This window comes from Theropithecus gelada, chromosome 16 (assembly GCF_003255815.1).
Source record: "Theropithecus gelada isolate Dixy chromosome 16, Tgel_1.0, whole genome shotgun sequence".
NCBI lineage: Eukaryota > Metazoa > Chordata > Mammalia > Primates > Cercopithecidae > Theropithecus > Theropithecus gelada.
In genome coordinates, this window is record NC_037684.1 from 41,057,488 (window position 1) to 41,069,548 (window position 12,061).

General features: G+C 46.3%; 1 protein-coding gene across 3 annotated transcripts in view; it reads left to right on the top strand.

The window, feature by feature from the left end:
- The window catches only part of PITPNC1 (phosphatidylinositol transfer protein cytoplasmic 1), a 317,395-nt gene that overhangs the window by 144,869 nt on the left and 160,465 nt on the right, over nucleotides 1-12,061 (top strand). For all 3 annotated transcript variants that reach the window (XM_025362466.1, XM_025362464.1, XM_025362465.1), the window contains one exon: nucleotides 10,892-11,040. In XM_025362466.1, the coding sequence (XP_025218251.1) occupies nucleotides 10,892-11,040 (149 nt within the window). The remainder of the gene's footprint in view (nucleotides 1-10,891; nucleotides 11,041-12,061) is intronic.

Below are 12,061 nucleotides of genomic sequence, written 5' to 3' on the forward strand. Positions count from 1 at the left end.
ATGATGAAACCCTGTCTCCACTAAAAATACAAAAATTAGCTGGGCGTGGTGGCACACGCTTGTAATCCCAGCTACTCAGGAGGCTGAGGCAGGGAAATTGCTTGAACCCAGGAGGTGGAGATTGCAGTGAGCCGAGATCACACCACTGCATTCCAGCCTGGGCGACAGAGTGAAACTCCGTCCCCCACCACCAAAAAAACAAAGACATCCAGGCTGAGGGCACAACAAGCAAAGAACTCCCCTAGCATGGCAGGAATCAGGGAATCTCATGGAACATTGTTTCTCCAGGGAGTCTTTTTAGATTTCTCCTAGTCTTCTAGGCTCAATACCTTTCATGAAGCTTCTAAACCAAAGGTTCATCAAATAGAAATAATTTTAAAAATTATTTCATAATAAACTTTAATAATTTCTTTCATAATCATAAAGTAATTGTTAGATGGTTACCTTGAGGCATGAGCCATACTCACTGAAAAATGACAAGTTCTGAGCCTTTTTCATTGTGATCAAATATACATATCATAAAATTTACCATTTTAATCTTTTTTTGTTTGTTTGTTAATGGGGGTCTCATTTTGTTGCCCAGGCTGGAGCGCAGTGGCATGATCATAGCTCACTGCATTGCAGCCTAGAACTCCTAGGCTCAAGCGATCATCCCACCTCAGCCTCCCGAGTAGCTGGGACTACAGGCGTGTGTCACCATGCCCAGCTGATTTTTTATTTTTTTGTTTTTTGTAGAGACAGCGTCTCCCTATGTTGTCCAGGCTGGTCACCAACTTCTGGGCTCAAGCTATCCTCCCACCTCAGCTTCCCAAAGCACTGGGATTACAGGCATAGACTACCATGTCTGGCCCACTGTAACCAATTTTAAGTGTATATTTCAATGACATTCAGTACATTCACATTGTTGCAAAACTGTCATCACCATCTACCTCCAGAAGCTTTTTTTTTAATCATCCTAAACTGAAATGCTGTACCCTAAACACTCCATTACCCACTCTTTCCAGCCCCTGGCAGCTACCGTTCCACTTTATGTCTCTTCGAACTTGACAGTTCTAGCTGCCTCATCTAAGTGGAAATTCTCAAGCTTTTTATAATTCTTATGGGAAGTAGTCAATCTGACTGCCGTCTAATGAAATTTTTACAGAAGGAAAAGATAGTTTTGAGCAGATGGTCAAGTTTCCTTTGGTTTTGGCATTGTGCAAGTATATGGCAGTTGCTTCATTCTCTTATACTTTCTGGAACCCGCAGCATAACAGGGATATGAATGAAACAGATCTGCAAGTCACAGTCAGACATGCGGCCAAGTAGAAGGAGCAGTGGCGAGGGCCGTTGGTGTACAGTTTTATTATACAATTTACGAAGCATTTTAATTTTTAAGTTTTTTTTTCTCACTTGATTCTCACCATGTCTTGTGAGGTATTCTATTAGTTTCGTTTTAATGATAATAAACTGTGGCTCAGACAAGTAAGTCGTCTAAGGTTACAAAGCTAGTCAAAGGTAGAATCAGGACGCTGGCTTCACGTTTTCATTTTTAAAACCCCATTGCTTTCCATCACAGCCCACTGTGAACAATTATCACCTCTCTGGAGGCCCAGGTAATAGCCAGTCCTCAGGAAGGGAGGGCCTCTCCAAATGCAACCCTAATTACTAGTGCTCTACCTCACCAGCTTGGAAATACATGGAAACTCTCTTTTTATTTTTTATTTTTTATTGAGACGGAGTCTCACTTTGTCACCAGGCTGGAGCACAATGGCGTGATCTCTGCTCAATGCAACCTCCTCCGCCTCCCGGGTTCAAGCGATTCTCCTGCCTCAGCCTCCCGAGTAGCTGGGATTACAGGCACACACCACCACACCCGGCTAATTTTGTATTTTTAGTAGAGATGGGGATTCACCATGTTGGCCAGGATGGTCTCAATCTCTTGACCTCGTGATCCACCCGCCTCGGCCTCCCAAAGTGCTGGGATGACAGGTGTGAGCCACCACGGCCGGCTACATGGAAACTCTTGACCTCCCTCTGAAGACTGACCAGCCAGCCTCCAGAGTCTTGGTGAAGTCTTGGTGGGGCATCATTGCTCCACCCTGAATCCAAGTTGGTCTAGATTAGGGTCTAGCCTGGCATTTCCATTAGGAGAATGCGAGCCACAAATGAAAAGCACACATGTAATTTTAAATTTTCTTTTTTTTTGAGACGGAGTCTTGCTTTGTCGCGCAGGCTGGAGTGAAGTGGCATGATGTCGGCTCACTGCGAACTCTGCCTCCCGGGTTTAAGCGATTCTCCTGCCTCAGCCTCCCATGTAGCTGGGATTACAGGTGCCCACCACCACATCTGGCTAACTTTTGTATTTTTAGTAGAGATGGGGGTTTCACCATCTTGATCAGGCTGGTCTTGAACCCCTAACCTCATGATCCACCTGCCTCGGCCTCCCAAAGTGCTGGGATTATAGGCGTGAGCCACTGTGCCCGGCCTAAATTTTCTAATAGCCACATTTTAAAAAGTGTGTAGAAAGAAACACATAGGCTGGCTCACAGTAGCTCACACCTATAATCCCAAAACTTGGTGAGGCTGTGGTGGGAGGATGGCTTGAGGCTAGGAATTTGAGGCCAGCCTGAGCCACATGCAAGATACCATCTCTATAGAAAAAATACAAAACTTAGCTGGACGTGGTGGTGCTTGCCTGTAGTCCCAGTGGACTCAAAAGGCTGAGGTGGAAGGATTGCTTGAGCACTGGGGGTCAAGGCTGCAATAAGCTACGGTCATACCACTGCACTCCAGCCTGGATGACAGAGTGAGACCCTGTCTCTAAAAAAATAGAAAAGAAAGAAAAGGGAAAAAAAAAAAAGCAAGTGAAGTTAATTTTAAATATATATATTAGTTAACCCAGTATATAAAAAATATTTCAATCAACATAAAAATTATTAATGAACTATTTTGCTTTTTTTTTTTGTAGTAAGTCTTCCAAATCTAGTGTGCATTTTAGACTTAAACAGCACTCCCAAGACAGATGCTAAATTTTCATTGGCAGTACTTGATCTTTATTTAGAATTCATAAAATTCCCAGTTGAAAGAGTAGATTCACATACCCAAAGTGTTTCAAACATATATGAAGGTTTTCTAATAACGGAATCAAGCACCAGTCTTAAATTTAAATTAATTAAAATGAAAGAAAATTTAAAATTTAGTCCCTCTATTCCATGGGCCACGCTTCAAAGGCTCAGTAGCCACACATAGCAAATAGCTTTGGTCCTGGGCAGAGCAGATCTAGATGAACTGCTGAGGGTGACCCAGACTGGACCCAACCATGGAATAGAACAAGGGTCTGCAAACTTTTTTCTGTAAAGGGCCAGAGAATAAATATTTTCAGCCTTGGGGGTTACATAGTATCTCAAAGTATTCAACTCTGCCATTGTAAGTGAAAGCAGCCATAGAATGAATGAGCATTGCTGTGTTCCAATAAAACTTTATTTACAAAGCAGGCACCAGCCTGCATGCTTTGCCAACCATTAGACTAGAAAATTTGTCCTGGGGCCTTAGCTGTGCTGTGGGATTACCAGAAAAACAACAGCTCTCACCTCTAGCTTTCTGAGACGAGGTTGTCAAAATCTGGACTCACTGGATCTCCTTTCCTGTGTGTAATTAGAATTTTGACACCACTTGGTGTGAAGCAATGATGGGCCGGAGTCCTGCGTAGTTTTATCCTTCAGGCACTCTCTGTAGTGGACAGTTTGTGCGTCCTGAAGCAATTGCTTCCCCGTGCTTTAAGGTCCATGTATTGACAGCAAAGAAAACTGGAAGAAAGGCTTCAGCAAAAGCATTAATGGTGATGTGAAGAATGCAGGAAACTCCCAAGAAATCCAAATGATATCACTCTCTGCTTTTCCATCTATCCACATAGCCAGTGTGAGGCAGGGATCACACACATTTCGCAGCTGGGTAAATATGTGATTTCACATTAAATCAGAAGGACAGGTGTTTCTCTGTGCTTGTTAGGTGATGTGGCATCTGCTCATTTTGATGGTAAAGGCCAAAGTAAATAATAAATTCTGTTTCCTGACCTGGGGCCTTGAGGTCCCCAGGCAGGGAGTAACACCACCCAATTTGGGAATCTACATTGCAAAGCCATGGTTCCCACTGTTCACCTTGTGATGTTTGGAAATGGTATTGGGACTAATGGAGGGAAAGAAAGAGGACAGGAAGGGAGGGCATAGAGATGGGTTGGCAGGAAGATGGCACCCACTTGGTGCTTTAGGGTAGGGGGTTATGGGAGGCTGGTTTTGCAGAAACTCTGAGACACGGCAGCTGGGGAAGAGTGAAGTGAAAATCAGTCATAACTTAGAGCTCTGCTGACCCTAAAACTTTGGATCCAGTATTTCTTCAGGAATGGCTGATGTTGAAGGTATTGTTAGCACTCATTTGATAATCCGTTACTGTACTCAGAAGTTTTGGCTTGGGGTTGCCTTTTTTAAAAATCAAGGTTCAGGCCGGGCGCGGTGGCTCAAGCCTGTAATCCCAGCACTTTGGGAGGCCGAGACGGGCGGATCACGAGGTCAGGAGATCGAGACTAGCCTGGCTAACACGGTGAAACCCCGTCTCTACTAAAAAAATACAAAAAACTAGCCGGGCGAGGTGGCGGGCACCTGTAGTCCCAGCTACTGGGGAGGCTGAGGCAGGAGAATGGAGTGAACCCGGGAGGCGGAGCTTGCAGTGAGCTGAGATCCGGCCACTGCACTCCAGCCTGGGCGACAGAGCGAGAATCCGTCTCAAAAAAAAAAAAAAAAAAATCAAGGTTCAAGATTAAATGACTCGGCTGGGTGCAGTGGCTCACGCCCATAATCCCAGCACTTTGGGAGGCTGAGGTGGGAGGATCACCAGAGGTCAGGAGTTCAAGATCAGCCTGGCCAACCTGGTGAAACCCTATTTCTACTAAAAAAAAAAACCAATAATAATACAAAAATTAGCCAGGCATGGTGGCGTGTGCCTGTAATCCCAGCTACTTGGGAGGCTGAGGCAGGAGAATTGCTTGAACCTGGGAGGCAGAGGTTGCAGTGAGCCAAGATTGCACCACTGCACTCCACCTGGGTGACTCTGTCTCAAAAAAATAAATAAATAAATAAATATATATATATATATATAAAAGAGTTTGCAAAAGTTCAAACTAATGAAACTGCTGGGCTTCTTCAGCACATTATGCAGCTCTGCCTTGCCTCAAATTTTGCAGCTCTATCAAGTATACAGTGCAGTGTGTGGGGAAAGATCTGGATCCCATGATGTTTTTGACTATGGAGGTAATTATTTGGAGTCGCTGTTGTGACGATAACTCACAGAGGTTCAGTCTGCAGCATGGAACTGTCTCTAGTCATGATTGCCTGTAATGATGATTACCCAAACTCTGGCATTATAACAATAGATTTTACAAAGTTAGAGCATAATTGCTCCACCATTCCTTACATGTGCACATACTCAACAACTTTGATCTTTCAATCAGATTTTTGTTATTCATCTTCTGCAATAGCAAAGGTCAGAGGCAGTAGCTTTCTGCCACCTCCCTCCCCACTTTTTAAATTATAATGAGGCCTAGATTTTTAAAGCATTTAACTTGGTAAAGAAATAAGAGCTGAAGTTGTGTGGACTAGAATGAGTACAGGCCTCTGGGGGTCAGAATCCCAATTCTGACGTCTAGAAACTCTGTAACATGGAGAGAGTCTTCAACCTCTCTGTGACTCACCTTCCTCGTCTGTCAATACCCACTTGGCCAAATCATTGAGAGATTAGAAATGAATATAGGCGGCCGGGCGCGGTGGCTCATGCCTGTAATCCCAGCACTTTGGGAGGCCAAGGCAGGTGGATTACGAAGTCAGGAGTTTGAGACCAGCCTGGCCAACATGGTGAAACCCTGTCTGTACTAAAAATACAAAAATTAGCTGGGTGTGGTGGTGGATGCCTGTAACCTCAGCTATTTGGGGTGACTGAGCAGAGAATTGCTTGAACCCAGGAAGTGGAGGTTGCAGTGAGCTGAGATCTCGCCACTGCACTCCAGCCTGGGAGACAGCAAGACTCCATCTCAAAAAAAAAAAAAAAGGAATATAGGCCGGGTGCAGTGGCTCACGCCTGTAATCCCAGCACTTTAGGAGGCCAAAGTGGGAAAATTGCTTAAGGCCAGGAGTTGGAGACTAACATAATGAGACCATGTCTGTACAAAAGTTAAAAAATAAAAATCAACTGGTATGGTGGCACACTTCTGTAGTCCCAGCCACTCGAGGGGCTGAGACAGGAGGATCGCTTGAGCCCAGGAAGTCGAGGCTGAGGTGAGCCACTGAACTCTAGCCTGGGTGACAGGGTAAGACCCTGCTGCTTTTAATTTTTTTTAATTTTTTATTTATTTTATGTACTTAGTTGTGTGTGTGTGTGTGTGTGTGTTGGGGGGGGGGTTTGTTTTTGGTTTTTTTTTTTTTTTTTAAGACAAAGTCTCCCTCTGTCACCCAGGCTGGAGTGCAGTGGCGTGATCTCGGCTCACTGCAACCTCCACCTCCTGGGTTTGAGTGATTCTCCTGCCTCTGCCTCCTGATTAACTGGGATTATAGGTGTGTGCCACCACACCTGGCTAATTTTTGTATTTTTAGTAGAGACGGGGTTTTGCCACGTTGACCAGGCTGGTCTTGAACTCCTTACCTCAGGTGATCCGCCTGCCTGGGCCTCCCAGAGTGCTGGAATTACAGGCATGAGTCGCCATGCCCAGCCAGACCCTGTCTCTTTTAAAAGAAAGGCAAAAGAAATATAAAGCACTTAATCAGTGCCTTGCGCTAATGGGCAATGAATAAAGTGATGCTATATCATCATCATCATCATCATCATCAATTCTATGATCAATTATCAGGCTTTCAAGGCTTTAGAATCTTTCTATGTCTTTGGATGTTGTGGCCTTTATGCAACACACAAGCTTGTTTGGAGCTGGTGGTCAGGGATATGGTATTTTCACTACGTTAGGGATGGAGCTTTATAAGAAATCAGTGTAAAGGAGGAAAAAAGAAACAGGCGTCCTAAAGACATAACGTGTATTGCTGAGCAAGTGCTGATGGCTGCCTTCGCCACCTTCTGCTACAACGGTTCTCAGCATTTACGTGCATTTCAGAAAGATTCCCATTCTCTTCTCCCCAGAGTCTGAATGGAGAAGGTCTGGAAGAACCTGAGATTCAGCATTTTTAGGAGTGTCTCTGGAGATTTTGAAACAGGTGGTTTAAGGACTTTCTGTCTCTTCTCCCTCCCCCAGATGAGGAAGTGCTGCTTGTATCTGCGAGTCAATATGAGAGTTAAAAACAACAACAAAACCACTGCTCCTGGAATGGTCCAGTTCCCATGGCCACGACCAGCAAAGTGGGCCTGATTTCCTCAGGAGGGGAAGAAGTGACGGCTGCAGAGTCCTTGACCACCTCGGTGTCTGGGCTCGAGCATCCTGCCACCCCCAGCGTCTGCAGGTCACCCCCAGACTGACGCCATCTCAGTGAGCTAATGCCAGTGTCTGCCCTGCGCCGGCTCATTCAGCAGCCACTGGAATGATCAATGAGGCCGGCCACCCGGCCCTCCATCGGCTGCCGGTGAATCAGCTGCCTCAGCCATTCGCATCTCCACTGAGCAGGAAGCGCTCGAGCTGAGCCAGCCAGGGCTGACTGGCGTCTGGCTAATGGCTTTTCTATGTCATGCACTGACCTTGATCCCATATGTTTTTCATACGTGAGTGGGTTGGAGCGCCTGAAGATGGTCCAGTGGTGGAAATAACTCGTCTGCCAAGCCCCTCACCGAGGTCCTGGGCAGTACTTTGGTTTAGGGGTATCTGCTTCTGAAGCAGAAACAGTGCTTTTGTTTAAATTGAGGTGAAATTCACATAGCATAAAATCAGCCAGGTTAAAGGGAACAAGCGGTGGCATCTGGTGCGTTCACAATGTTGTACAAAACCACCTCTATCCAAAAACACCTTCATTGCCCCAGAAGGAATCCCTGTACCTGTTGCGTGAGTGTACTAGGGCTGCTGTAACGAAGTGACACAAACTGGGTGGCTTCGACAACAGAAATTTGGGGCCAGGAACGGTGGCTCATGCCTGTGATCCCAGCACTTCGGGAGGCCGAGGTGGGTGGATCATTTGAGGTCAGGAGTTCAAGACCAGCCTGGTCAACATGGTGAAACCACATCTCTACTAAAGCTATAAAAATTAGTTGGGTGGTGGTGGCACATGCCTGTAGTCCCAGCTGCTTGGGAGGCTGAGGCAGGAGAATCACTTGAGCCTTGTAGGCGGAGGTTGCGGTGAGCCAAGATCACACCACTGCATTCCAGTCTGGGCGACAGAGTGATACCCTGTCTCAGAACAAGCAAACAAACAAACAAACAAAAAGAAATTTACTGTCTCACAATTCTGGAGGCTAGAAGTTTGAAATCAAGGTGTCAGCAGGCTTGGTTCCTTCTGGAGGCTGTGAGGGAAGGATCTGGTTTGGACCTCAACCCTTGGCTTTATAGATGGCCGTTTTTCTCTCCACATCATCTTCCTCTATGCCTGCCTGTGTCCATGTCCAAATTTCCCTTTATTATAAGGACACCAGGCATTTTGGATAAGGGCCCACCCTAATGACCTCATTTTAACATGATTACCTCTGTAAAGACCCTATCTCCAAATAAGGTCACATTCTGGGTTACTAGGGGTCAGGACTTCACAGTATGTATTTTGGGGGGGACACGATTCAGCCTTTAACAACATTAAGCAGTTTCAGTACTTTGTTCCGTTCTATGGCTGAATAATATCCCATTGCATGTAAGCATTTATTTTTTGAGCCCCAAGTACAAAGCAACTGTCAGTGAAATCTCCACCCCCTGGGTAGTGTGTGCCCATCTGTATAAGGTGGCATGTTGATCTCACAGGTATAGCTCACAAATCTGCAATCTGTAAACTTTTTCTTACTGTCTTCCTCCTTGAAAAAGTGTGAGCCTTTATGAGCAAAAGTCAAAGCAGTACTGGACTAAGGGAAGAGAGGTCAAGCTTTTGATCCAAAATTAATTTTAAAAATTGATTTCAGGCTGGGCACAGTGGCTCACGCCTGTAATCCCAGCACTTTGGGAGGCTGAAACGGGCAAATTACTTGAGCCCAGGAGTTCAAGACCAGCCTAGGCAACATGGCGAGTCCCCGTCTCTACAAAAAATACAAAAATTAGCTGGGCATGGTGGCATGCACCTGTAGTCCCAGCTGCTTGAGAGGCTGAAGTGGGAGGATTGCTTGAGCCTGGGAGGTGGAGGTTGCAATGATCTGAGATCACACCACAGCACTCCAGCCCATGTGACAGAGTGAGACCCTGTCTCAAACAAAAAAAGATGATTTCATCTTTAAATTTTATTTTTCCTTTTCCTAGTCTTATCCCCAGCACTCCCCACTTCCTGCAAGCACAGGTGCACACACACAGACCCGTGCACTCATACGTTCACATTAAGAGTATTTTCATGTGACCATTCTGGCGAGGGGCGTGGCACAGATAGGAGACACGGGCCTTTGAGAAGACCCAGACAGCAGCTTGCTTCCATTGTCATGGTTACTGGGCTCAGTCCCTAGGGCTGGCTGCAGACCAGAGCCTTTCAGAGCGTCTTCACACTCCCGTCCCTGCTCCTGCCTGAGAATGAGAGAGAGACCTTCGGGCACATGTGTCTTCTCAGCTGTGAAACTAACTGCACTGTTGACTTGTACATTTCATCGGCCCCCTTAATTTAAAATCTGTTTCTGTCTCTTATACAGACAAACAGGGGACTCGAATCCCTGCAGATTCTTAGGGAATAACCCCGAGTCCTCATGAGTTTGTTGCAGACTCAGGCCCCACTCCGCCATCCCAGAGGCGTCGGTGGTCATGACCCAGTGTCTGTCTCTAGTAGGGATGGCAGCAGGATCGCATCATCCTGCGTCCTGACTCTGAGCAGGGTTGTGCCTCATGCAAAAGTTGTTTAGTTTCCTCCTTCCTCTCTCCCCACCCCCAGCTCTCTCTTTTCCATCAAGTTCATTTTGCCACTTTGAAAGTCCACTGGGGGAAGAAATGCCTGCTGGCCCTAGGGTTTTCAGAGAGGCAGGAAGGCAGATAGAATAGCTCATACAGGAAGAAAGGACAGAAAATGTTCATATAGTAGGCTGCTCCACATGAGCATTTTAGGGTAAGATAGGTGACTTTTGGGGCCTTGGACTGGAAGGCTCCACACTTTTCATGGAATTGGCTGAAAAGGAGCTAAAGGTGCTGTAGGTGGTCCTCGGCAAGGAGCAGCCTTCGGAGGCTCAGATTCTGAACCTTGGCTCCGCTCATGGTGGGGCCTGGGCCTCTGGAGCTTTGAAAAGCTTCCAGGTGATTCTAATATCCAGCCACCTTTGAGAACCGCTGTTCTAGGGGACAGAGGCTTCCGGGAGAATTGTGCATTTTGAGAGAGGGAGGATAGAAAAAGTAGATATCTAATGCTCCGTGTTCAGCAATGCCGCTAATTAAGCAGAAAGCAAGGGCAGAAATCACACACCCTTGGCTGTCTTAGGCCAAGCAGGACTCTAGCTCCATTTAACCCTGTAGAATGCAAAGGGAGACTCCAGTGTCCCCCTTCCCACGGTTTCATCGGCTGCCAAAGCTGACAGACTGCCAGCCACCCCGCCGAGCATTTGCCAAGGTGATGGAAAATATTCACGGGAACACTCCGTCTCCACGTTCTACTCACAACTGGTTCTTTCCCTAGCTCCCAAGGAAAAGTAACATGAGGCCCATGTGGCTGCTTTCTCTTCTCAGCAGAAGGTGCTGATGTTATTAGAGGCTCGCCAAGCCTTGGTTGGAGGGGGATGTCAGGGGCATGCTGTGGGGGCTGACCTTTCTGTCTCTGACTCTGTTTTGTAGTACAAAATTGGACAGCTGTACATGATCAGCAAACACAGCCATGAACAGAGTGACCGGGGAGAAGGGGTGGAGGTCGTCCAGAATGAGCCTTTTGAGGACCCTCACCATGGCAACGGGCAGTTCACCGAGAAACGGGTGTATCTCAACAGGTGAGTCATGGCAGCCTGCGTTCTGCCCAGGAGCCCCTGCCCACCTGACCCCCTGGTGTGACAGTGAGGCTGTGGGTGTCTGGGATGAAAAGGTCACTTGGAAAGTAACTACATCCACAGTCTACAACCACCAATCTCATTGCTTTTGAAAGCAGAATCTGCCTGGCCAGGTGCGGTGGCTCACACTTGTAATCCCAGCACTTTGGGAGGCTGAAGGTGGTAGATCACTTTAGGGCAGGTGTTCGAAACCAGCCTGGGTAACATGGCAAAACTCCATCTCTACTAAAAATGCAAAAATTAGCTGGGCATGGTGGTGTGCATCTATACTACTCGGAAGGCTGAGGTGGGAGGATCACTTGAGCCTGGGAGGTTAAGGGCTGCAGTGAGCCAAGATCATGCCACTGTACTCCAGCTTGGGCGACACAGTGAGACCTTATCTCAAAAAAGAAAAAAAAAAAAAAAGAAAAGAAAAAGAAAAAAAAAGAAATATATTTTGTTGAAATTAACTGTCTGTTCCAGCAAACAAGTCTTATGTCAGCCATTTCATGAATACTTTTACCCCTACCTATGGCCTCTCTGANAAAAAAAAAAAAAAAAAAAAAGAAAAGAAAAAAGAAAAAAAAAGAAATATATTTTGTTGAAATTAACTGTCTGTTCCAGCAAACAAGTCTTATGTCAGCCATTTCATGAATACTTTTACCCCTACCTATGGCCTCTCTGATTGGCCCATATGTGATTATCCAGAAAGTATTTCCAATGCCCCTAGCTGGGCAGTGCCCCAGTTTATTCACTGACACCAGTGACTGTCCATTCTCAGGGCCTCGGACATGATCAGACGTCTCTGAGAGGAACCATATTTAGAGTCCCATTCTCGCCTTGGCCCCACTACCCAGCAGCTTGAATTGGACTATTCCTTCTTGATGGGAGACTTTGGTTCCTGTCACTAGGGTGGATGGAAGTCTCCCAGACCCGTGTCCTGACAGTGAAGGGCATGAGCTGATTAAACTGATGTTTTAATTTG